At 39.9% G+C, this 27,371-nt stretch overlaps 1 protein-coding gene and 1 pseudogene across 2 annotated transcripts; one reads left to right on the top strand and one right to left on the bottom strand.

Moving 5' to 3' along the window:
* The first annotated feature begins 155 nt into the window (after positions 1 to 155).
* Positions 156 to 26,916, top strand: LOC148743335 (uncharacterized; annotated as a pseudogene). Its single transcript, XR_015997259.1, has 9 exons — positions 156 to 230; positions 1,571 to 1,681; positions 2,029 to 2,145; positions 2,465 to 2,555; positions 3,022 to 3,402; positions 4,232 to 4,354; positions 4,797 to 4,922; positions 25,055 to 25,399; positions 25,817 to 26,916. The product of XR_015997259.1 is annotated as an uncharacterized LOC148743335 (transcript).
* Positions 8,021 to 12,617, bottom strand: LOC148743336 (DBH-like monooxygenase protein 1). Its single transcript, XM_088726026.1, has 3 exons — positions 12,182 to 12,617; positions 9,797 to 9,946; positions 8,021 to 9,187 (listed from the first exon to the last, which is right to left on the bottom strand). The coding sequence occupies exons 1-3, from the start codon at positions 12,500 to 12,502 to the stop codon at positions 8,969 to 8,971; spliced, it is 690 nt and encodes a 229-aa protein (XP_088582152.1). The 5' UTR covers positions 12,503 to 12,617; the 3' UTR covers positions 8,021 to 8,968.
* Positions 26,917 to 27,371: the final 455 nt, after the last annotated feature.

The raw sequence follows: 27,371 nt of genomic DNA on the forward strand, positions 1-27,371 counted from the left end.
GAAATACCTGCAAAAAACTCGTTTCCACAACTGTGAACCGAGCTTTTTCTTTATCAAAACGTCTGAAATGCCCTACGGAATTTGATCAGCTCACGCGAAATTGGCGTTGGCTAGCAGACTCTTTGCACTTGCTAGACCAGGGATATTTGCCTTCAATGGAACGAGATATTCAGTGGAGTGGAGTTATGATTAAATTTAAGTTTGAAAAAGAAGGATGCAGCCCTAACCAAGTAAATTTTATTTGTACTTCCAATTTGCGCCCGAAAGTTTAGTTTCATGCTTCGTTATCCGTTCTATTACTATACAAGATTTTCGATTTTTAATCCAATTCAGCTATGACACACTTTTTAGATGATATATGGTGCCATCAACTCTGACTGTTGGAATAGAACAAGGTTTGAAAACTGCTCTGAGTCAGCGCTTTTCTATCGAGGCAATTTGACCACTACTAACCCAGACCAAATGAAATCTGAATCTTTTGATTAAGGAATACGCCGTACATCCACGGAATACATCAACCTTTTGTGCAAATTAGATTTTTGTCACAGTGAAAATTTCGACATTAATCATTCACCGATGAGTTGGTTGGCTATACTCCACTCTACTCCAAACTTTGAGATGACAGTTGAAATTAAAGGACCAGATTACCTTATTGCGATTAACGTATAGAATTCAGTCGTCATTTCATCGATCCTTACTCAGCAGATCACTGTTGATCAGTGACGTGAGTGGTTCTGAGGATGCATTATTCTTAAAAAAAAAATGTTCCTCACTTTTTTGAACTTATTTACTTATGGCAAGGGAAAACTGTAACCACCTATTGAGCATTTTGGTCAGACAAGTGTGGCAATTTGATGAAGGTACGCCTACAAGCCATAAAGAGCCTCGCACGTCGTTCACCTTTCGACATCAAACGCTGCTCGAGTCTCATTTGTCTGTACGTAATGAAGGGTTAGCTATTTTCCATTTAACAAATGGTAAACACCACAGCGTACACTATTGAGTTATGGATGCACGCGGGAGGTTGCTAAGCACGAAAGAAGCGTAAGAGTCTCTAGCTTCTTGAGTGCTTAGCAAACCTCCCAAGTGGATCCATAACTCAATAGTGTACGCTTTGGTGTTTACCATTTGTTAAATAACATAACATTGTTACATTGTAGCTAAAGAGTTCCCTTTTATTTAACAAATCTTACGTGACCAGAAAAAACAAGCGCGCGCGGAAAAATAGTCTTTGCATTTGCTCACGTCAGCAGCGTACACCCATCGGCAAATGGGGGACGCTAAATTGACCAATCAGAGCGCGCGCTTTACTTTGGTTATGTTATAAAAATACTTATCCTTAGCAGAATTAACAGGCAGGGAAAGACAAATTCTGCAAAAAGGTCAGCATGTTGCTTTTTTTTTAAATAAAACTCGCTTTTCAGGCAATTTGATTCTTTTCACGCTGAGTTCTCATTGTTTCCTTTTTTTTGACCGCCCTTTTCATTTTTTTTGGTTTTTGTTCAAGATACCCAATTTGGCGTAAAGAAAACTGATGAATTTTCACCCTTTTTTTTGTACCCTCTTACAGAAGTGGCTTGCGTTTGATTCCCTTGATAGACCACTCTTTAGAGAACACAATGATGTCAGGTTTCAAAGCAACCTTTCGCCTGTCAAGAATTTTAACTTTGCCTTATGCAAGGTAATTTGAAGTTATTAAGGGGAGGGGGATATCAAGGCGAAGGTTAGCCCGCGTTAGGCTCTCGCTCAGTGGAGACAGGTAAAAGAAATGGAGCAAGCACTGGAAAGAAAAGGTGGGCTCCTCTTGACAACTACTAATTCACTTTTCTCCATTCACCGAGGGTAAAAATGACTAACATAACGAAGAACCCTGTTTCTATCCTCCAATTTTTCTATGTTAGCTAAGGAAAGGACGACAAGTAGATAAATTGATTTTTCTTAAATAACATTTGATTACCAGGTTTTACGTTTCACTGACACGGCCTGAATCCAAATACACTTGCCAGATTTTGAATTTTACGATCATAGAATGTAAGCTTCACTGGAAGTTACAGCAAGTCACCAACCGTGCTTTTGACAGCCAAGCATTCTACTTCTGGAGGAAATGCTGCTGCAGAATGCAATGGTATAGTGAGCTGGATAGAGGTAATTTGAAACTGTGTAAGAATGAATACATACAACTGAACAAAGAACGCAGTAATAAATGGTTACTTTTAACTTACAGAGAAGAACGATCTGACGAAAATAGCATGCCATTTCGTGCCATTTTAATGCCGCAACTGACTTAGTTACACGTACTGCTAAATTAGCCAAAAATGTTGTAACAAAAGACTTGGATAACTCGATGCGCTGATACTTATCAAATAATAAAATATTGAATTTTCAAGTATGCAGTTCTGCCGTCTCTCTTGTGACACCTGTAGGTCTTAAAACTATATTTATATCAATTACATTTTTTCAATAGTTCATCACCACCTCTGGCTTTAGAATATGTGTCAAGGAAGTATTTGTCAATCGCTTTGATCCACTAACTGTATCATATGCAGTTCTAGCAGGTAAAATCTGGTACGGTGTCCTTGATTTTAATCATGGGGTGTGGTCCCTTTCCGGACGCATTTCTTAGGACACTTGCTTTCTTTCCCTCCACCCCCCTTCATTATTCCTTTTTAGGATTTTATAAGCACCCCCTGGCGATGAAGAACAAGGAAGAGATAGAAATAATGCGAATTAATTTTGTTAGTGTCTTGTAAGTGGTATTGTAAATAACTGTGTCTTGGAGTGTAAGTTAGTGGCGTCACGAGCAAGCGAACAAGCAAGCCAAGGAAAAACAAACAAACAAATTAGCACCCCCCCAAAAAAAATAAACAAGCAAACAAGCAAACGAAAGAGCATGCAAAAGATAATAACACCTAACCCAAGCAAGCAAATCATGCTAGAACAAAAAGCATGTACAAGCACAATATAATATTTTCTTAAAGAGAAAATGTGATTGAAATGAATTTGTTTAACTTTCTTCAACAGACATATGCTAGGCGGGATGGGCGTACTATAAGGGACACTGCTACAGAAGAATTTCTTCCTGCGATTCCTGGAGTGGCAGGCAAGCAACATGCGCCACTCTGGGGGCTAATCTTCCCAGCATTCACAGTCAGGAAGAAAATGTTTACATACAGAATCTACATGGTAGTGACCACTCGTGGCTTGGCCTTTCTGACCAGAACACTGAAGGAACATTTTTGTGGAGTGATGGATCACAGTTTAATTTCCATTACTGGGCGAGCCAGCAGCCAAATAATTTTCACGATGAGGACTGCGTCCATACTCTTGGTTTCCTAAAAAGTCATAAGTATGGATGGAACGATGTAAATTGCTCAGACTGTCATAAATCCACTTGTAAGAAAGGTAGGTCTACCGGATGTTTGGATGTTGGGGAACTTCTTTTTATTTAGAGCAAAGTTCTGCGACAAAAGAGAGGAACACGTATACTACAATTTCCTGGGTTTTATAACGCATGGGACTTAATAACATTATTCGAATAGTAGGCGGCTGTGCCCGGAAAAGGGGCTTTACTGTCGCTTTCCTCAAGGGTTGTCCGGGGTCATTCTCTCTAAGGAAAAACAAATTGAAATCTAGAAGCTGTGATGTAATTCCAGCATTGAGGCCATCAAAATGAGTGGTGTTTATAATAATTTGTTAGTGAAGTCAAATGCCTTGCAAATCCCCCATTTGTTTTGTTTTATTTTGCTTTTTTCTTTATATAAAAATTTTGGCTGTCTTTTTGCCAAAACAAAATTGAAAAATCTTTTCACATGGAGAACATAAATCCAAGGTGCGCTCGTACCTCTTACCTCATAACCTTGCTTTTCCCGGTTTAATTTCAAATTTACATCTGAGTATAACAAAAACAAGTATGAGAATATGTTTTCAAGCCAAATGGAGATTAACGTGTCTGTCTCGCGTTAACAAAGATATCCCATGGATTACAATCAGGAATATCATTTTTCAAAATATCCTATAGTAGCTAAACATAGTTTGCTAATAGTGTTCAAATAGAATTCTGAAAAAATGACTTTATGACTGAGAAATAGAGCCCTTCCCCGAACAGTAACACAGTTCCCTTTACGTTCTTTCGTTAGCAAACCAAATGGAAATCTTTGCCAATTGATACCAAAAATTAATTCAAGAAGTGATGCTAAAAATACAAATATTTCGTTTACATTTTACCTCGTAGACTACAATGAATGCAAGGACTTTGCTTACAGCTGTCCACTTAACGCCACTTGTGTGAACAATGTTGGTTCTTACTGATGCCAATGTCCAACTGGATTTCGCTTTAACCGAAGAAATTACACAGGTTAATGAATAACATATGGCAAGGGATTATAAACTGTTTATACTCTCTTGTTTATAGCTAAAGCCTAAAAGAATGTTTTGTAGTTATAATATTAGATATGAAATCAGCCAGGTTTTCAGGTTGTGTACTAGCTAGAGTAGTGAGACTGTTTGTTGTTATTTCATGTTATTTCTACGTTAATTAGTCAATTGTAATGAAATATAAGTAATACTAATAATAATTGGTAGACCTCGTAGTTTGGTAAGTAGATGAAGTAAGAGGCGTAATTATGTTCATCTAGCTTTTATTGGAGATATTTTAGGTTAGCTTTCAGCCTTTCAGGTTTGCGAGGAAACATTTGGCCATTTTCTTCCTTTAGTTTTTTGCTTGCATTGAAATTTGTATTGCAAATTGGTAGCGCATAATGTTACATGACAATAAATTGAGATATTTTATTGAACAGACGTTGACGAGTGCAGCTCGGGTTCATCTTCATTTCATGCTCAAAGCCAATGTGTGAATGTTCCTGGTTCGTATGAATGCATTTGTTTGCCAGGATATGCAGGGGATGGAAAAGCTAAATGTGAAGGTAAGAGCATCGACATTAGAAAGCTCTTCCTTCCTCGCTATAAGGCGTAGAGCCCTTAAACTGCCATTTCTCTAAGACGTAAGCTTTCGTTTTACCATGGCTAACTGGCTTGTGACACTCTTATGATCCTTTTCACGTTGACCGAATCAGTATCTGCTAAAATTTATCAAACTGATAACTCAAGCTGGCTGGCAATATTACAATAATATGGATTGCAGATGGAATTTTTCCTCCAATGCAGTTATAGAACTTGTCTTCTCCAGTTTTCGTCCTGAATCGTGTGCTGATTTCGTGTATGTGTACGATGGTGGGTCGCTTTCTTCGCCTCTGATAAGAAAAATGAGTGGATCTTATGTCCCGCCACTTATTACAAGTTCTTCTAATAATCTCTACGTAAAGTTTTCCTCTGATGGCTCAAAGAGGTACGACGGTTTTCAAGTAGCATATCGAGGTAAAGCTATCAAAAGATGGCTGAAGATGTTTTGATAATTAAAAAACTAGCCGGAGGAAGACTATTTCCTCCCGGACACACCCTTCACTTTTAGCGTTGTGTGCTCGAAACTCGATAGAACGCTATTTTCATAGGGATGTTTTTTTGCAAAGTTTGGCAAAAGAGTTTGTCGCACTAGTCACTATTTCGAGTCATTTGATTTTGTTTTTATAACGTAAAGTGGCTTCAGGCTGTAGAGCTTAATTTCCCTACGTCTGTCCCTAAGTTGCAAAAATACGACTCTATTGTATTGCAGTTATTTTATTGTATTATGTTGAACAAGTTAGAACTGAAAATGTGAAGAGAGCTTTCTGTATTTCTGGCACCTTGATCTGGAACAGTATTCTACTTCCTATCAAAACACTTAAAAAAAATCAATTTAAAAGCGCAATAAAGGAAAAACTCTTTGAATTTCTGAATAAAGAGGATGATTATATAAGAATTGCTGATGAGTACAATTCTCAAAATTATAACTGTGTGTACTTCCAGTATATACTACATTCTGCCCTCCTGTTTCATTCTGTCTATAAGCCACACGGCAAACTAGATTGTTCGTCTATATACTATAATTATACATATAAATATTCATTTTCTATAGAATTCTTTTCTATTTTTTTATTTTCCTCTCTTGTGCCCGCCTCCAATAGCCCTAGCTGCTTGCGGACCCAAGCATTGTAATTTTCCGTATTAAGCTGAAATAAAATTTGTTGTTGTTGCGGTTGCTGTAGTTTCATATGTTATGTTATGTTATGTATGTACATGCAAATGATTTAATAACAGCAGAAAGAATAATGTCAGTTACCTCATGTTATTTATCAACCTGCTATTTATTCTCTCAATTCTGTTATCAGTTCTTACTTCTGGATCCATACGTATCAGTGGAAACAAAGCCAATAAAAGGGTTGAGGTCTACTATGATGGCCAGTGGGGTACAATTTGTGACGATGTGTGGGATATCAACGAAGCTAGGGTAGTATGCAGGCAGCTTGGCTACACAGGAGCAAATCGAGCCTACAGAGGTGCTACCCACGGTCAAGGTACTGGTCCAGTTTGGATGGACGACCTGGCATGCTCAGGCAGTGAGTCTCATGTATATGACTGTAGACATCAAGGATGGGGAAACCATGATTGTACAAACAGTAGGGACGCCAGTATGGAGTGTTTCTTGCCACTCTGTTTGGTGAATGGTGGCGCCAACTATGGCCGCGTGGAGGTTTATCACAATGGGCAGTGGGGCACAGTTTGTGATGATGGTTGGGATATGAATGATGCTAATGTGGTGTGCCGTGAGCTTGGGTTTCCCAGCGCATCACCAGCCCTAAGCAACGCACACTGCGGCCAGTGATCTGTTTTTATCGGGCTAGATGACGTTAACTGTCAAGAAGGAGAAGCTTCTCTGTTGAACTGTGCACATAATGGCTGGGGAAGTCACGACTGTGGTCATATTAAGGATGCCAGCGTGATATGTAACACTTAAAAACCCTAAAAATATTTTTCTTTTTACTATCTCTGTGAGCTAAAACCAGTTACATTACTATAGTATGTAAAAGAGAAATATCTCCGGACTTCGGAATGAGAGAAACATAAAAATAGAGTTAAAAATCAAATGTTCTCTAAGTAGGAAGGGATCACATTTTCTTTGAATCGCTCATACTTTGCCTTCTACGTTTCAGGATCTAATTTCTTTAGTAAATATCAAGTTGGAAACAAACAGAACTTAAAGTATCTGAATATTGGCAGAGGTTCTGCCGAAAGCTAAACATCGTCATGTTGATGAACAATCTGGCACGGTTTAAAAATAGAAACCTCAGTAAGTAAGCTTTCATTTCCCGTTTTCAATATTTCAAATTTTGTAAACAACTTCAAGTTGTCCAATTGACAAATTTAAGTAAATGAAAAACAATGATTCGTACAATGTTCATTGGAAGAATGTCTCTTTTTTAATGGTAAATAAAACACTAGAGATGACAAAGTAGCACAAAGCTTTTTCTGAAGAGATAACAACTTTCTTTCATCCTCCAATTATTCTCAGCGATCGTCCTGCTGCGCATGCAATTTGTATTCGATTTCCTTCTTGCTTGTCCTTGTATTACTGTTGTGGCAGAAGTTACAGTATTTGTCTGGTTTCATTTTTTGAACCTTTCTTTAGTCTCTCTCGACAGTTTTCACCCTTCCATCCCGTCCTATTTCCTCTCCTTTGATGTTGACTGCGTCCGTTTAGTCTCTCTAGTCTCATGATGAAAGAACAAGTAATACTGATGTGAATACACAAACCTTTATCCAATTTGAAATCATAGTATGAATTGATTTTGGATTTGAGTTTATAGGCGTAAATTCAAGAATTTGTGGATGGGATGTCTTTAAGGTCTTCAATGGACGTCGTGACGTGATGTGAAAGGTCACTACAGGTGAAATTTAGAAAGCTCTTAAGCAGCCTTAGAAACACGACACCATTCCTTTAAAATTGTGAATCACCATAACACGACGTCCTTATGAAAAGACACTATCTTTGACTACTATATATTGCTTTACATTTAACAGCTACTCACCCGGAAGGGAGGTGGCTATTGGTGGGTATTTACCGAGCTGCGAAAACAGTGAGACAATAGAGCACAAAAACACGATTTTAATTTATTCATTCCTACAACGATTACAATATTTTCGGGCAAGAAATCCCGCGCGTGTTGCTCGGAAGGAATACCAAAGGATATTCGGAGTTTGAGTACTCGATCAGAGATTGCATTCAATGCTATCCTTTGTTTTGATATATATTTAGATGATATATAGACAAGATAACAAGAATGGTAATAAAACTAACTACGAGACAAATAAAGCTTTAATATGTAAGCAGCGGCGGATATAGATTTGTGTATAGGTATTAAACACTTACAGCGAGTAATATAATAACAGTTATGTTGGAGCAAATCACATCAATCCCTTCCATGCGACCTCGCCTTACCAAGAGGATATTAATTGGTGTAAACAAAACTATGACGTCCTCAGTCATTACCCTCTTTGGTTGAGCTACTTTTCGTTAATTTCAGTGACTCTCAACCTCCGGTGAATTTTTTTTACTTCCGGGGTAACGCGGTTTGCATTTCCCTATCACCTCTGACTAGTTACAACTTTTTACCTAGCAGATAATTATGCTGTTTTGAAACTTATTATTCAAGAGTATTTAGGTTTTATTTTTTATGCGATAAAACCGTTCTTGTTTCTGCTTTGGAGGAACTTCGAACTTTTCTTGATAAGCTAACGCTAACGAGAGTAGCTAGTGTCGCAAAATAAAAACCAAAGTAATCACCACGTGCACGTCAAATCAAAATAGGGAAGCTATCGAAAAGAAAATTGGGAAAATCTTGAAACCCGGGAGTGTAAAAAAAGGCAGTGACTGGATTGCGATGTTCTTCAGAATTTTCTGCAGAGGGAGAAGGGGGAGTTGGGCACTAGGACAAAACTAATGCAAAGCAGGTTTACCATCAAAAATTGATCAAAAACTACTTGATTGTTTCAAGATTACTATAGTAATTATAGTTTTATGTTATTATCATGAAGGTTAAAATGCAAGAAAATAGGCAGTCATGCCGGCCAGGAAAATAGCAGTAGACGGGAAAATCACATGAGCGGTGTTCGGTTTAGTTCCAGTCTTCGCTTCCATCGCTTCCTTTATCATGTTATGTTTGCCACTTAGTATCCCGGTTACGGTGTGTTTTGACAGGTCGACATTTGCATCAGTTACACGGAAAGCCCACACAATTGTTACTTGGGTATCATCCTGATAATGATAGCAATACAAAGACTTGATAAATGAAGGAACGAAGGCAACGAGGGAACAAGAAAACGAGGGAACAGCAAAATGAGGGAACAAGGGAACAAAGGAACAAGGGAACGAAGGCACGATGGAACGGGTTGACGAGGGAAAGAGGGAACGAGGGAATAGGGGAACGAGGAAACGAGAAAACAGGGAAACGAAGAAACATATTAGATGAGTGAATGAGTAAGTGAAGAATGAATGAATGAATGAATGAATGAATGAAGAAGTGAACGAGTTTGAATCATTGTGGATAAGTGCATAGATGAGGGATAAATGAATGTATGAATAAATTAATAGAAGTATGATTGGACGGATGAGAAACAAATTGAAAGCCTGTTACTTGTTCTTTACATTTAAAGAAAACTGATAACCAACCATATTGGCCTGTTATATATTACGAAAAACTCCCCTATTCATAGTACACAGTTTTCAATTTCTCACACATTTATTTCTTGAAATTTTGGCACGGCCTCAATATGCAAAGCCATCGTGACCAGCTTTCTTTCCTCAAATTAAGCCAAATTTTGTGAATGATTTTTAGAGCCTGCGGTGTCTGGCTAAAAATCTTACCTGGAACTGCACATCGTTGGCAGTGTCTCTTGTTACAGCATCCCTGGAGAACTCCACCATGGTTGTACCGTCCTTTTCACTCACCTTTGTTAGGAGGAAGCTTTGCTTTGAGTCTCTGGTTGGTTTTGATAAGGACGTGCTCCAGTAATCCTGTTAGCAAACGAAGGCAAAGGCTATTGATTTTGAATTGCATATTTATAGAGTTTGTTAAAGGTTGGCGGGCCCTACCTGGTATTTACTCGAAATAAAAGTTCATCCATATTATTTTCACTCATTTGTTGGCCTCTCTTTCATTTGCAATGCGTTTGTGAGTCAGTCATGGAATGGGTATTTCATTGAGTCAATCTATCAGTCAGTAGTCAGTAGGTCAGTTAGTTAGCTATTCAGTGAGTCGGCAACTCAGTCAGTTATTCAGTCAGACAGTCATTTAGTCGATTAGTTATCCAATAAGGTAATCAGTCAGTCAATCAGTCAGTCAGTCAGTCGGTCAGTCAGTTAGTCAGCCGGTCAGTCAATCAGTCAGTCTGTCCTTCAGCCAGTCAGTCAGCCAGTCAGCCAGTCAGTCAGTCGGTCAGCCCGTCAGTTAGTCAATCATTCAGTCAGTCAGCCAGTCAGTCAGTCAGTCAGTCAGTCAGTTACAGATGAATAAAAGGCTGATAGTTTCTAAAGAAACTGTTTGGGGCTGCGTCGGTGGGGGTAACGAAATAATTTGAATATATCAACAAAGTTGAGATGGTAAATTGGCCACCGGTTACGATTATAAAAGCTGACGTTTCGAGCGTTAGCTCTTCGTCGGAGAGAATAGAGCAATTGTGGGTTGTGTGTGCTTTTATAGGCAGAAAAAGGAGCTACGTGATTGGTGGGAACATGGCAACGAGAAAAACACGAATAAATCAGTGGAATGAAAAGCGTTCGTTGATACCTGTGGGATTTAGACTACCGGTTTGAAAGATGAGCTTTTGTTCAAGAGTTTTCCGGCTTTCCGTGCTACCTAAGTGTAAGGAAAGACCGCATATTGCCATGTGTTGCTTAGAATGGTTAGGTAAATTAAAATGTCTAGCGACTGGTTTCGATGTGTCCTTGTCATTCCTCTCCACGTCGCGAAGGTGTTCTCGGAATCGGTCACCTAGTCTTCTGCCTGTTTCGCCGATGTAAATCTTTTTATAATAAGTGCAAGTTATGCAATAGATTACATTAGCGGAGGTGCACGTGAAGTGATCGGTGATCTTAATGGATCGTTTGGGTCCCGATATTTTCTCAGTGTTGTGAATGGACCGCATTCCATTCACTCTCACGTTTCACCCTCACAACCACTCAGTTAAATCCATCATTCTTAAAAACTTTAAATTACTTCAAAACGATCCAGAGACAAGCACTATCTTTTTGCAGCCTCCGCTCATTTCATTCAAACGCGACAAAAACATGGGCAATTTTTTGGTCAGAAGTTCTTTTCAGACTAATGACCAACCAGGCACTTTTAAATGCGCTCGTGCACGATGCAAAACGTGTCCTTTCATTCCCAATACTGAGAAAATATCGGGAACCAAACGATCCATTAAGATCACCTTCGCGACGTGGAGAGGAACGACAAGGACACATTGAAACCAGTCGCTAGACATTTTAATTTACCTAACCATTCTAAGCAACACATGGCAATCTGCGGTCTTTCCTTACACTCAGGTAGCACGGAAAGCCGGAAAACTCTTGAACAAAAGCTCATCTTTCAAACCGGCAGTCTAAATCCCACAGGTATCAACGAACGCTTTTCATTCCACTAATTAATTCGTGTTTTTCTCGTTGCCATGTTCCCACCAATCACGTAGCTCCTTTTTCTGCCTATAATAGCACACACAACCCACAATTGCTCTATTCGTTCCGACGAAAGGCTAACGCTCGAAACGTCAGCTTTTATAATCGTAACCGGTGGCCAATTTACCATTTCAACTTTGTCGATATATCCAAATTAGTCAGTCAGTCAGTCAACCAGTCAGCCATGCAGTCTGTCAATCAACCAGTCAGCCATGCAGTCTGTCAGTCAACCAGTCAGCCATGCAGTCTGTCAGTCAACCAGTCAGCCATGCAGTCTGTCACTTAGTCAGTCAAACGTCAGTGTGTCAGTGAATCAGTCAGTGAATCAGTCAGTGAATCAGTCAGTGAATCAGTCAGTGAATCAGTCAGTGAATCAGTCAGTGAATCAGTCAGTGAATCAGTCAGTGAATCAGTCAGTGAATCAGTCAGTGAATCAGTCAGCCGGCCAGTCAGTCGGTAGGTCCAGCAGTCGGTTGGCTAGTTAGCCATGCTAGTCAGTCAGTTAGCCAACCAATCAGCCTATCACTCGGTCAGTCAATCAACTTGTTTATTCATCCTGGCTCCCTTTATACCAACCCAGATATATCCGGCATTGGAGGCAGACCCAGCCACAGCTATATCGTAGTTTTTCATGCCTCTTCCATCAGCTGTTGTGGTAAATCCTACAGCACACCAACCGGTTGTTTTACAGGTCATCTTGAACATCAGTGTGCTGTTGCTGTAGGTCCATTCGAGTTTGAATGAGCCATCGGGAGACATGACACTTGCGTATTTTGGAGGAGCCATTGGAGTCGTAGGAGCCACCGATTGTTTTATCGTGGGAGCCACCGATTGTTTGATCGTGGGAGCCACCGATTGTTTTATCGTGGGAGCCACCGATTCATTTGTCGACATCATTGTTGCCGATGGTTGTATGGCTGTTGCTGATGGCGACGGCGGAGGTTCCTTCGCTAAAGAAATCAAGTTATATCTCCCATCCAATATTTTGGTCTTGTCGTGTTTTGACAAAACATTATTGTTCGCATCACTGTCGTTTTTCGAAGCGAATATCACTTTAACTTCGGTGGTATCCTGCACAAAGGAAAAAAGAAACAAAGGAAATTTTGTGATAGGTGGTTTGAGAACAGATGCTGGGGATGAATCGTTCAATGGGGATCTGTTAGACATGTTCCCTAAGAATATCTTTCGTCCATATTTTCTGTGGAAAATTCCTTGGATAGGGTGGATGGGGGGGGGGGGGGGTCTAAGGATTTCCGCTGCGAACAACTCGGCTTTTGGGCATGAAAAGATATCATATCGACTTAAAACTAGAAAAGGCGAATTTAGAGCAGTGTTGCAATCTCTACGCTACTAAATCGTATCATTAATACCTTAAATTGGACGTCTTCAGCATCTCCCGTCTCGGCATCCCTGTAAAACTCCACAGTGGTTTTCCCACCAGCTTCAGAGGCTGATATGAGTTTGTAACTTTGTATTCCATCTTTTTTCGGTGGTCCCGGCCCTCGGCTCCAGTAATCCTTTCAAAACAAAGTCCAACCGCCTTAGGTTTACCATAAAGCGTGAAAGTGAAAAATGCCGCCGTTTATAATTTGAACCTAAATTTTTATATAGAGAATTTGTCGATTGAGTATCGTAGAACCAAACCCAACGTACTCAGGGCAGCCAATCAGAAAAAGTAGGAGCGATGATAACTCAAAATAAACCATATATGGTCAGCTACAAGCGCAAGCGCGGGAAATAAACCATATATGGTCAGCTACAAGCGCAAGCGCGGGAAATAAACCATATATGGTCAGCTACAAGCGGAAGCGCGGGAAAAAAAACAAGCGAGTGTCCGAGTCATGATCGGTGTTAATTTTGCATCTGATTGGTTGAAAGGGTAGCGGAAGTAATCTACACCAGTCACGTACAGATCATTTCCTAGAAAATTAACCAACACTGAGTGACGGGGAAACTTGCTTGCCTAACAAAACTTGATTTTAATATTAGGAACATCGTAAGTCGACTGTCACCTAGCAACATTCCTCACAACAATTTCATGAGAACAACTGAAGGACGCGGTCACGATAACTCACACCTACGGCGAAATCACCAGACTGAGAGCGTGAAAGACGAGGAGATAATATTTTATCACGAGAATTCGTACTTCATTTCTTCAGGTTTTAATAATAATAATAATAATAATAATAATAATAATTTACATTTATATAGCGCAGACCTCTACTTGAATATATTCAGTCGCGCTTCACAATATCGTAGGATAAAATTATGGGAAAAGTAACTGAGATATAAGAGGCAATACTCTACTTTTAGGTGATCATGACAGAGAACTATATACTAAGTATGTTAAATGTACTGTGTATATATGTGTGTGACACGTCCAGGCATGCAAGCATTCTGCGCATTCCCGTGGTCAACCAAGTCGTGGGCGTCTGAAGGGTAAATATATGTAGAATGATTATTCACTTTTTCTTAGTCTGACATTTTATTGGAATGGAATCTATGGATCTATTATCATTGCCTTGGAAGACAGGAAGGAAATACATCTCAGAAGATAATTTTTTACTGGGTTGTGGTCAAATGACGCAGCTTTTTTTGTCTCTAAAAAATGTTTATTTTTTTGGTAAATAATTTGGCGGCAATCCATTACTATCACACTAACTTGCTCAGCATAAAAATCTAATTTGCTCACCAACCCGTTACTTGAAATTTCTTTTGGCATGACTACCTCTAGTTGAATACGAGGGAATTATGCGTTTTTGAGAAAATGAGCTCCACGGCTGGCAATATTAGAATAACAAAAGAAACAGAGACTCTATTATATTCCCTTCTCGTAATTAATTACTAGAGAACCATTTTTACGCGACTTAATGAATGAAAAACCGGTCAGCCGAACCTAACAGCAAAAAGTACAGTTTTCACACTTTTACAGTTTTGTTTCTCTCTTCATTCAATTTTATTAGATGAAGATTTTCTGAAGAATGCACTAAGCGTTGTAAATAAAGACCAGGTGGAAACCTTTCAGCATCTTTGAACGCAAACCCCTGGGGAGATATGAAACAAGAATGTTGTTTCCACAATGCTCAGAACACGGCAGAAGTCTGAGAAACCCTGAAATTCGCTGTTTGGTATATAATCTTGATTTGCTCGGCTTTATTTCGAAAGATTTATTTTACCATTCTTGCATGATCTCGATGCCTGCCAAAGCGGTTTGGCGAAATGAAAGCAAACTGTCACTTTGTTAAACAAAAATGAGAAACGAAATTTATCGATGAAGAAAATATTGCAGATTGACTTACATCTACGTATCCTGCACCAGAGGCATATCCTGTCACGGCTATGTCATAATTGACCATGTTTTTGCCATCAGCTGTTTCACTAAATGCGACCGCGCAGTAACGGGTTGTTTGACAAGCAAGAGTGAAAATCAACTTGCTGTTGTTATATCTCAATTGCAGCTTATAGGCGTCGTCTGGAGATTCTAGGGTGGTTTTCGAGGTTGCGCTGATCTCACTAAAAGCAAGTGAGGCCAAAGCAAGTGTTACAAAAGCAAAGAAGGCCATGTTCCACCCTTCGTTTTCCTTACGTGAAGGTGAGATGATCGGGCAAGTACTCTCAGGTCACGAAAGTAATGATTATTGATCTCACAGATGTATTTACAATAGCTACGGGATTACGTCACAATGACGTTTGTTGGATCGGGAACGTCGTAAACTTTCCAATTTTATTGTGTCATTTGGCAGCGATGACCAAACTGATCTAGAATTTCTATGCCTGATAAACGCCTTTCTTTTTTGTCATTGAAGATTTTCATATTTTGCTTATATTTTGTGTGCGAAAGTTTCTGGCATCATGCATAAACAATACTGACTTTTACATATCAACCGGATTAGCGTTTATTTTTAAAACGTACTTAGCATTCCTCGAGCGCAGAATTCTTTTTCGTGTTCAAATCCACTAGTTTATTTGAGGAAGAAATGATGGGTGTGAAACCTGAGAAATATTTAACGCGTTCATGGCCAAACTTTGGCTTTACACAAGTGAAATCAAGATAGGAAAAAAACAAAAAAACAAAAAAAAAAACAAGAAAATTAGAGAACACAGGTGCCGGTTATTCAGAGTCTTTGATTATGTTCAAGTGGTTTAAAATGACTTCACTGATTTGCCTCCTTGCGGTCTTAATTACTTTTCAAAAAGTTATGATAATCTCTTTATTACAAATCTACAGCCTCTTAGAAAGACCTCTGCTGGATTTTAGCTTTATCTACCTGTATGCCAGAAGCGTTCCATCAACCGCCCTTTTTATCTTTGAATTAGAAGCAGCATTTCAAGATTCATCTTTCTGCGAAGTCGAAAAAAAAGATCTGTCTATGCGGTCAACGCCACCTTAAATTTTAGAACTGATAGATTTAAGGGGACTCGGTGCCCTGATGTGTTTGCGCTGGGCCCAGCCTCCTTAACTCAGGATTCTAGCCCCGGTCAAAGTCACTGTGTCGTGTTCTTAGACAGGTAATTTACTCTCCCGGTGTCTCTTCCCCCAAGAAGTTATGATTAAACTGCAAACTGTTTGGAAAACTTGACGCCATAAACTGAAATCTTTCCCATGGGGAGTTGGGAAGACGCCAAGTGGCTTGTCGCTAAGGAAACTAAGATGAACCAAGGAAAGGGAGGTGTTTTGGCTTGTGATAATAATACAGCAGTTGACGTGTATGACATGGCGAGCAGTCTAATGACGTCACATAACCACACTCCTCTTGTAAGTCGATCATTGTTCCAGATAATTCTGGAATTTCCCAGATATTTTTCATGTAACAAACCGCATGAAAATGATCTACTGCCAAGAGCAAGATAATCAAGTGATTATCTCGTGTTATTGCGTACCATGCATTGACAGGAGGCATTGCCAGATTTCTCTTGATTTGAGACACATTCTTAACCTTTTGAACGCGGTATTTTTGATATCAGCTTCGTAATAAAAATACGCAGCCCTCACCAATTCGCAAATAGTTACATTCGCTTTCATGACCAGGTAGCATTTCGTTTGCACATTCTTTGAACAACTTTGCATGAGTGAACTTTCTTTAAGGATCGAATTTAAGATTGGAGCCTCTACTCAGCTTTTCTCAGGCATCATTACTTTTTTATGTCTTCCGAATCAATTGCAACAGCAGAGAGGTTGGCATTGATTTTAATTTTTCTCTCCCTTGCTGTGATTTCAGCTACTGTTCATCGATGTCTTTGTCTTTTAATTTGGCCTCCCATGGTCCTAAATACGAAATTCGTCGCAGGACATCCGCAGACAACAAACCATCGCGTGATTTCTGCGGGACATTGTGGAGTTGTACTTCGGAGGTGTAGAAGGGTTTGTAGCGTCTTTTAACCGTAATTTTCATATCTTAAATTTCGTCTAGACAGCATCGAGCGATTCTACTCAACACTAATCAATACACGAGTCTTCGACGCTGGCTAGATGAGGGGAAACGAACCATGGCGAGATGCATCAGAGTTATTTCCCTCGGACTACACGTACACGAATTCCGCGAGAAACTCTTATCTCCAGGTAATGCAAACGGACAAAAATACGCAGCTCCCAGTTGGCTCGTCAACTCAGTTTGTAGAGTACTGCACCGGTATCGCAGAGGTCATAGGTGTAACTCCTGACAGGCCTTAATTTTTTTCAGGCTTCATTTTCACCACTGCCTAAGTAGTGTTCGCTACTACGAAGATCGCTCTGATCTGCAAAATTAATTGTTATGCCAAGCTTTAAAAAGTATGTCGTGAAAAAGGTAGAGGGTACAATATTCTATCTTAGGCATTTAGAAAGAGTCGACGACATGAATTCTTTGAAACCATGTTAAAAAGATCCAAGCTTCTGCGGAGGAAAATATATGAACTCCTTGATAAACCTGCCAACCTAAGTCACATTTGCTCCTCTTTCATTGTAGCTTAAACTACTTTAGCTCTTTCAAAGGGCCGGACCGCCATGACGAAAAATATTGATTGCGTAATATCTGGAAGATTTCTCATGTCTCGAGTAGTTGTCACAAATAGAACGAGAAGCGATTTCTAACAGTTTAAATTTACATTACTAGTGCTGGTCGAATCACATTCTCGGAGTCTCCAAGCCACCACAGAGTTAACCTGTACAGCAGAAAAGCAGATTGCCTGAAAATTTCAAACGAGTCTCATCCAAGAATTTCCACTCTGAATTCCATCTTAAGATTGAAAAAGAATTTGTGAACGACGGGGGACAAATTCATCATTATGAGCTCGTTTTCCTTCACTGAGCAACTGTTCATAACCACAGCTGTAAGGTTGCCTGTTAATAAATGTTAGCAGTTTAAGAAGAGATCCTCTCTTCGATTTCACTTTATCGTTGTGTTTTCTAAAAATAACTGCGTTTGTGGAGCTATCCTCAGTAAAAGATTATTATTTGATAGTGGCGAGAGATTTAGATGGAAAGAGTGCATGTCTTTGGGGTAATACAAATCTGTATTCTTTGAGACTAAAAACTGGCTTTGCTTTTGCGTTTTTCATTTTACGTATTCCAACTAGTCTGACTATCCCACCCGTTAATGTAATTCAACGTCAGATACTTTAATTATAATATGATTATAATTTTTTTTTTTATGGTATGTTCTGCACCAAATAAGGACATGATTTTTGTTCAAATGTATATAAAGAAACTTGAAATATAGCCTCGTCGAGGATGCTTCCTATAGCTTGTAACGATTTCTATGTGCTCCTTAATTTCTCAAACCGAAAAGGACCTCCATTCAAATAAGCTTGAAAGCTGTCATTCAAGCATTTTAGCCTTAAAGCAACCTTTCATTCCTACCTGTGGCAGTGTTCATTTACAAATGGTTATGTTCACTTCAAGTTATAAGAGCGATCATGTTTTTTTAAGAACAAAGGCGTGCTTCTCTTGAGTTGGCTCTGCGTATGCTTGCCAAGCGTGCAAGGTAATTTTCTGTGTGCTATTTCTTTACTTTTGCGATGTATTCCAATGCGGTCTTTAATTGCTTTTCTCGATCGTTACGTTTTCCGGGACATCTTCAATGTTCTTTCCTCTTAGAAAACAAATGCCACTCCCGCTTATTTGTCAAATAGAATTTTTATCTTTTGGGGCCATGATTAGGGATGGTAAATCCATGGCTGATTTAATTTTGTAAATCAACTTATTTTTATAGAAGGAAGAACAAATACGTTCGTCTCAGTGGAATGCTTGTGATTCCACCTTTCATTTCTTTCGATATGCCCCTAATTTTTTTTTTATGGTATGTTCTGCACCAAATAAGGTGGGTTTATTGGTAGAATATCACGTCTCACTACCTCGAGCTCTATTAAAATATTCAAAATTCTGCTTTCAAGCGTAGAATTGACAAAGATGTATGATAAGGTGACCAAGGGACTGATCATGGCTCTGATGGCTGGGGCACATTGGAAAGAACTCGAGCATAAAGCTCTGTATGGAAGAAGAGGAAATACTTGCCTGAAAACTCGTTTCCACAACTGTGAACCGAGCTTTTACTTTATCAAAACGTCTGAAATATTTTTATATCTCAAACTATCGACAAAGTTTACTTTTCTTTCTCTGGTTAATTCCGCAAGGTCGTGGGACTGATCTATGCAATTTGATCAGCTCACGCGAAATTGGCGTTGGCTAGCAGACTTTTTGCACTTGCTAGACCAGGGATATTTACCTTCAATGGAACGAGATATTCAGTGGAGTGAAGTTATGAGTAAATTTAAGCTTGCAAAAGAATGATGCATCCCTAACCAAGTAAATTTTATTTATACTTATAGTTTGCGCCCGAAAGTTGCGTTTCATGCTTCGTTATCCGTTCTAGTACCATACAAGATGTTCGATTTTTAATCCAATTCAGCTATGACACTTTTTTTAGATGATATTTTCCGCTTTTCTGTCCTCGATAGAAAAAACGCTCTAAGTCAGCGCTTTTCTATCGAGACAATTTGACCACTACTAACCCAGACCAAATGAAATCTGAATCTTTTGATTAAGGAATACGCCGTACATCCACGGAATACATCAATCTTTTGTGCAAATTAGATTTTTGTCATAGGGAAAATTTCGACATTAATCATTCACCGACAAGTTGATTGACTATACTCCACTCTGCTTCAAACTTTGAGATGACAGTTCAAATCGAAGGACCAGATTACCTTATTTCGATTAACGCATAGAACTCAGTACTCATTTTGTCGATCCTTACTCAGCAGATCACTGCTAATCGGCGACTTGAGGGGTTTTGAGGATGCATTATTCTTAAAAAAAAAAAAGTTCTTCACTTTTTTCGTCTTTTTACTTACGGCAACGGAAAACTGTAACCACCTATTTAGCATTTTGGTCAAACAAGTGTGGCAATTTGATGAGGGTACGCCTAAAAGCCATAAACAGTCTTGCACGTCGTTCACCTTTCGACATCAAACACTGCTCGAGTCTCATTTGTCGGTACGTAATGAAGGGTTAGCTATTTTCCATAACCTTTTATGGTCGTCAGCTTAATAGCTGTTATCACATATCGGCGTGTCGGCGACATCTTTCAAGTTTTTTGTTCGAAAAATTCCAGGCCACCTACGTGCGCTCAGTCTCGTCGCACAAAGATATCAAGGGAGCCGAAACACATCATTTCCGACGACCTTTGCTATTGGGTTGGCACGGGTTGTTCTCTTCTTTTCTTCCTGGCTTTCTTTCGAGTCCTACTGTTTTTACTCTCCTTTGGACCTACCTGCAATGTGACTTTATGAGTTTGACCATTTTTAAGGGTCTCCCAGGGGTAGCCTGCGAACAGGCTCCCGGTTTGGAGGGCGCGTAGCAGGGGAAGGTGAAGGGGAGCCTCCCCTTCCCCTTCCCCTGCTTCGCGCCCTCCAAGCCGGGAGCATGTTCGCAGGTTATCCCAGGGGGGGTCCTTGTTCCCTTGTTCCCGTCCAAAATTGTCCTATGTTTCCATGTTCCCACACTGTTTCCTTACTTGTTCCCCGTGTAATAAATTTGCTTGCCACTTATCACCGCCCTCAATTCCCTCCCGAAAAAAAGAAAGACACCAAAAACAAAACTTATAATAGAATAGAATAATTGTATGAGAATGAGATGAACATGCTTATGCGCATTCGATCATATCTTTTATTGCATGTTAGACTACGCAATATAAGAAATAAACATTGTTATTATTATTATAATTCAGTAAATGGTTTGAACCCGGGGGTAACATGTGAAGGTGTAGTCTGATCGTCCGGGTGAGTGTAGTCCTGAGAAGGACCGTTGTGGGTGGCAGTAACTGACGTTTCGACAACCTGTGCGGAAGTCATCATCAGAGTCAAGTGAATGATTGTTGTCAGTAGAATGTTCTTATTCCAGTTCGTGTGAAATGATCGGTTGGTTTTGCCGTGATGTTATTGGCTGTAAGACTCAAGTGACGTAAGTCGTTCGTGATTGGTCTGTTTCGGTCTGTCGGTAAAGCTAGGTTGTTCTTTTTCGGTCGTTTGTGATGTTTATGTCGTGAATGAGTCGTTTGTATGGGGCGGGTAGTTGTTGACATCTGTTTAGGGGAGTCTGTTCTAAGTTAGTAAACCAGCTTTCCAGAGTCAGTCGTTGAAAATAGTCAGTGCTGTAGGTTAGGCATTGTGCAGAGTCCCAGTCAATGTTGTGGTTGGTAAGTCGATGGTGTTCAGCAATGTGATTGCAATGTGATTATAAGATTTATAAGATCAATTGTTCCGACTGCCAAGCCTCCTACATCGGTGAGACTGGCAGAAACCTCACAACAAGACTGACTGAACACAGACGGGCGACGAGGAAAGGTGATGTCAGCAATCACATTGCTGAACACCATCGACTTACCAACCTCAACATTGACTGGGACTCTGCACAATGCCTAACCTACAGCACTGACTATTTTCAACGACTGACTCTGGAAAGCTGGTTTACTAACTTAGAACAGACTCCCCTAAACAGATGTCAACAACTACCCGCCCCATACAAACGACTCATTCACGACATAAACATCACAAACGACCGAAAAAGAACAACCTAGCTTTACCGACAGACCGAAACAGACCAATCACGAACGACTTACGTCACTTGAGTCTTACAGCCAATAACATCACGGCAAAACCAACCGATCATTTCACACGAACTGGAATAAGAACATTCTACTGACAACAATCATTCACTTGACTCTGATGATGACTTCCGCACAGGTTGTCGAAACGTCAGTCACTGCCACCGACAACAGTCCTTCTCAGGACTACACTCACCCGGACGATCAGACTACACCTTCACATTATTATAATTATAGTTAATGAATAATCACAAATAAAGAGCTTATTCAAGCGTTAGATATATTCAAATACGAGCCAGATTTGGGAAACCTACCTATTAACTCCCGCTCCTTCGTTATCAGTTTGGTAATCGCTGCATTCCACTGTTCTTGGGAATCAATCTCAAATACTCTACCTTTTGGACAGTTCGTTGTGACTTGAAACTCTTTCACACTCTTTCAACCGCCTCCCGGTTAGCTCAATGGATAGAGAACTGGACTGTAGTGCGGGAGGTCGAGGGTTCGAGCCCCGGCCGGACAAACACTCAAGGTCTTAAAATAATTGAGAAGAATTTGCTACCTTTCTATAACATCAAGAAATGGTTAGATATTCTAGTCTTCTCGGATAGGGATGAATAAATGGAGGTCCCGTCTCCTGCAGGGTTGGGGCAGGAGACGTTAATTTCCCACACACGAGATTACTGTGTGATGGATGTCCTCCCCTGGGGTGGGATGGATGGGTTAGGACAGCAGGTCCACATCAGCTATTACAGCTGCCAATTAATCAACCTGCTAAAACAAATAAATGAACTTGAAAAAAAAAAAAAAAAAGAAAAGAAAAAAACACTGATCTTCACTCTGAATCTCGCTATGCTTAGCTGGCTACACCGATCGGCGATTCGAAATCCCTCTCTAACTCGAACAATAAAATCAAATAATGTCTTGTCACTTTCGCCCCCTATTCCTATTTCAGAGGACTAACGCATATGCTGGTTTTTCATCGCCATTTCTATAAATCGCAGCAGTGACAGGCAGCACAACACGATCGGCAAATCTCTCCGCCATCTTGGCAATCTGTGACAACAGATTCCCGCCAACTTCTCGCACCCAGACTCCCAGCTGATTGCTTTGTCTTTGTTTGATTTCTAGCGTACGTAAAGTAAGACGAAACCAATGACAGTAGTGCATAAAATCTCAGAAATAACGGTCTTTATTTCTTATATCACAATATTTTCTCCTCTGATTTGTACAGTTTTGGATGAAGCAATTTTCTTGACTAGATCTTACCTCGCGCGACCTTTTTGTTTGATAGGAAGTAACCAAGTCTTACTTTCGAGTTTGTATCAAAGATGACGCAGGGCATGATGGTCAGAGGGCAAATATAAATGTGGACTATTTAGCTGTAGGAGGTAAGTTATGCAATGAACCATTTCTGTGTTTTCTTCTCGTTCTTTATTTTTCAATATAGCCTTCTTAAATAACGGTGTATCGTGCTTGCTTTTTCTAGACCTCGATCCCTCTATGAATGCAAGCTGCAGGTACCACAGTCATTGCGTTACCTTGAGTCCTAGGCAGTTCATATGCCGCTGTAAAAGCAGCTGCCCATCATTCGAAGAACAAATCTGTGCCTCCAACGGCCGTACTTTCAGAAACCTCTGCTTACTGAAGAAAGAAGTTTGTAGAACAAAAGGAAACTATTCTTATTATCACCCAGGAAGTTGCACAGGTATCAGAAGTATGATCATAATTAGTAAACAGTGAGGGTTGAAAACAGGGGGGGGCGGGAGAGCAGACATTGACCTTAATTTTGTCGCTCTTTTAACAAGAAAGGTAACAAGTGAGTCGTAATCGAGAGCGTCACTAAACAGATACATGTAAATATGGAGACTGTTGTTTTATGAAACTAATTTTAACAAATTCAGTTTTTTCGGGGCGTCAACTTCATGGAACTTTCCACCGAGTCAGTAATCCGATTGAAGATGGACAAACAACAACCACTGTGCGCGTAGCATTTATTTCTTTGTATATATTTTTCTCGGTATATTAGCATCTCTATTGCTAGAGCATCTCTATTGCCAAATTATTTCGTTACTCCCACCGACGCAGCCCCAAACAGTTTATTTCGAAACTATCAGCCTTTATTCATTTGTATTTTGATTGCTGCGACTACTAACTTTTGTCTTAGCATTTTTCAATCCACAGCATCTAAATCCCACAGGGATCAATGAACGCTTTTCATTCCACTAATTTATTCATGTTTTTCTCGTTGCCATGCACCCACCAATAACGTAGCTCCATTTTCTGCCTTTAAAAGCACACACAACCCACAATTCCTCTACTCGCTCCGACGAAGGGCTAACGCTCGAAACGTAAGCTTTTGTAATCATTACGGTGGCCAATTTACCATTTCAACTTTGTTGATATATCCAAATTATTTCGTTACTCCCGCCGACGCAGCCCCAAACAGTTTCTTTCGAAACTATCAGCCTTTATTCTATTGCTGGAGGCCTGACAAGCCTCATTTTCATCCGAGTTTAAATAAAGTCATCATCATCATCATCATCATCATCATCATCATCATCATCAATTTTTACTGAAAATAGCTATCGACCAATGAGCGTGAGAGAATTTCTGCAGTTCTTTATATTAGAACACTACGAAGCGACCAGAAAATACTCTGAGGTATTCCTTCCTCACTTCCTCTGAGGTATTCCTTCCTCACTTCAAGGCGTAGAGCTAAACCTACCATTTCTCAAAGACGTTAGTTTTCATTTTACCATGACTAACTGGCTTCTGACACTCTTATAATCCTTTTCGCGTTGACTGAATTATTCGCTAAAATTTCTCAAAATGAGCTGGTATAGCATCGAACTAAGGTCAGCCTAAATTTCTCGGCCATTAACGTTTTACTTTGAATTTTTCTTTTGCCTGTTTTTTGTATTTCATGGTATGTTGGTTTGGGTTTGTAGTAACGTATTACATCTAGACACGAGAATGCTCTGTCTCGAATTCTCGGCCCTTTTTTTCTCTTTCTCATGCTATGCTCCTGAGTGGGAGGGCTGAACGCTGAACTTGGCTCGTTTTTCATCACATTGAGTCAAATATTTCTTGTCCGGCCCCAACTAACTGAGTACATTAGCATTTTATTATTTGACCGCTGCTTTTGCCTTTGTTACACTTTCTCCCTTGCGAGGCCTTACGCTGGACTGCGTAACTTTTTCCGGCCCTTCTCGCGCCATCACCTAAGGCCCCCATATCCCGCCCACACAGGGATCTTTATTATGATACTTTTCAGTAATAGCTCTTGCGAGGCCGTATATGGTCCATGATAAGACTTTTTTCTGCCTCGTTTGGCTCTACCTTAATTACGTTTCTCTATTTCCGACAGCTCCACGCCTGACAGCAACAAGCTCTTGCGTGTTGTCTACCTCAAAAGGTACATCTGGTCACATCAGAATAACTCAAGCTGGCTCGCAATATTACAATAATATGGATTGCAGATGGAATTTTTCCTCCAATGCAGTTATAGAACTTGTCTTCTCCAGTTTTCGCACTGAATCGTCTGCTGATTTCGTGTCTGTGTAAGGTGGTGGATCGGTGTCTTCGCCTCTGATAAGAAAAATGAGTGGATCTTCTCTCCCGCCACCTATTACAAGTTCTTCTAATAATCTCTACGTAAAGTTTTCGTCTGATGGCTCAAATACGTACGACGGTTTTCAAGCAGCATATCGAGGTAAAGCTATCAAAAGGTGGCTCAAGATGTTTTGATAATTCAAAAACTAGCCGGAGTGAGACGACTTCCTCTCAGAAACACCCTTAGTTTTTAGCCTTATGTGATCGAAATTCGATAGACAAGTTCTGTGAATGCTATTTCTATAGGGATTTTTTTCTGCAAAGTTTGGCAAAAGAGTTAGTCGCACTAGTCACTATTTAGAATCATTTGATTTTTTTTTTATAACGTAGAGCTTAATTTTCCTACATCTTACTCTATCTTGCAAAAATACGACTCTATGGTATTGCAGTTTCATATGTTATGTTATGTTATATTATGTATGTACATGCAAATGGTTTAATAACAGCGGAAAGAAGAATGTCAGTTATCTCAAGTTATTTATCAACTCGCTATTTATTCTCTCAATTCTGTTATCAGTTCTTACTAATGGATCCTTACGTATCAATGGTAACACAGCTACTGGAAGGGTTGAGGTCTACTATGATGGCCAGTGGGGTACGATTTGTGACGATGCTAATGTAGTATGCAGGCAGCTTGGTTACACACGAGCGAATCGAGCCTATAGTGGCGCCACCCACGGTCAAGGTACTGGTCCAATTTGGATGGACGACCTGGCATGCTCAGGCAGTGAGTCCATGTATATGACTGTAGACATCGTGGATGGGGAAACCATGATTGTACACACAGTAGGGACGCCAGTGTGGAGTGTTACTCGGTAGTCCGTTTGGTGAATGGTGGCGCTAGCTATGGCCGCGTGGAGGTTTATCACAATGGGCAGTGGGGCACAGTCTGTGGTGATAGTTGGGGTATGAATGATGCAAATGTGGTGTGCTGTGAGCTTGGGTTTCCCAGCGCATCATCAGCTCCTCACAGCGCACGATACGGTCAGGGATCTGATCCCATCTGGATGGATGACGTGGGATGTCAAGGAGTAGAAGCTTCTCTGTTGAACTGTGCACATAGAGGCTGGGGAAGTCACAACTGTGGCCACGGTGAGGATGCCAGCGTGATATGTAACACCTAAAGAACCCTGAAAACATTTTGCTTTTTACTATGATTTCTATACGCTGGAATCAGTCACATTATTATAGTATGTAAAAGAGAAATATCACTCGGAATGAGTGAAACAAATTTAGAGTAAAAAAATCAAAAGCTCTCTGCGAGAAGGAAGAGATCCCATTTTCTTTTGATCGCTTATACTTTGAATATTACATTTCGGGACCTAGTTTCTTTCGTAAATGTCAAGTTCAGTTAGAAACAAATAGAATTTTAGGTATCTGGTTTTTTGCTGAAGTTTTGCCGAAGGCTAAACATCGTCATGTTGATTAACAATCCGGTACGGTTTGAAAATAGGAACTCCATTAAGTAACCTTTCATTTCACGTTTTCAATATTGCAAATTTTGTAAACTACTTCGAATGGACAAATTTAGGTAAATGAAAAAAATGATTTGTACAATGTTCTTAGTTACAATGTCTCTTTTTTAATAATAAATAAAATAATAGATATGGCAAAGTAGCAGAAAGCTTTTTTCTTTAATAGATAACAGCTTTCTTTCATCCTTCCATTATTCTAACGGTCTCCCTACTGCGTATGAAATTTGTAATCGATTTCCATCTTGCCTGCCTGTGTACTAGTGTTAGGGCAGAAGTTACAGTATTTGTGTGGTTTTATATGTTTTCAACCTTTCTGCGGTTTCTCTCGACAGTTTTCACCCTTCCATCCCGCCTTATTTCCTCCCTTTTGATGTTGAGTGCGTCCGCTAAGTCTCTCTAGTCTCATGATAAAAGAACATGTAATACTGGTGTGACTACAAAACCTTTTTCCAATTTGAAGTCGTAATATGAATTGTTTTTGGCGTCACCAGAAATCGGGGACATTTTGAGCCCGTTACGAAATGTCGGCGGTATATTGTATTACAGACAATTCAATATGGCGACGTCGGAAGTGAAGTGAACACGTAGCTTTCTGTT

This window comes from Stylophora pistillata, chromosome 1, assembly GCF_964205215.1.
Source record: "Stylophora pistillata chromosome 1, jaStyPist1.2, whole genome shotgun sequence".
NCBI lineage: Eukaryota > Metazoa > Cnidaria > Anthozoa > Scleractinia > Pocilloporidae > Stylophora > Stylophora pistillata.

Bases quoted from the DNA above. Each gene is read 5' to 3' on its own strand.
- LOC148743336 (XM_088726026.1), bottom strand. From the start codon at position 12,502: ATGATGTCGACAAATGAATCGGTGGCTCCCACGATAAAACAATCGGTG. The intron at 9,947-12,181 runs GTTGGTATAAAG...GTTTGCTAACAG, and splicing joins CCAATGCCGGATATATCTGG to GATTACTGGAGCACGTCCTT. The intron at 9,188-9,796 runs GTAAGATTTTTA...TATCATTATCAG, and splicing joins CCAACGATGTGCAGTTCCAG to GATGATACCCAAGTAACAAT.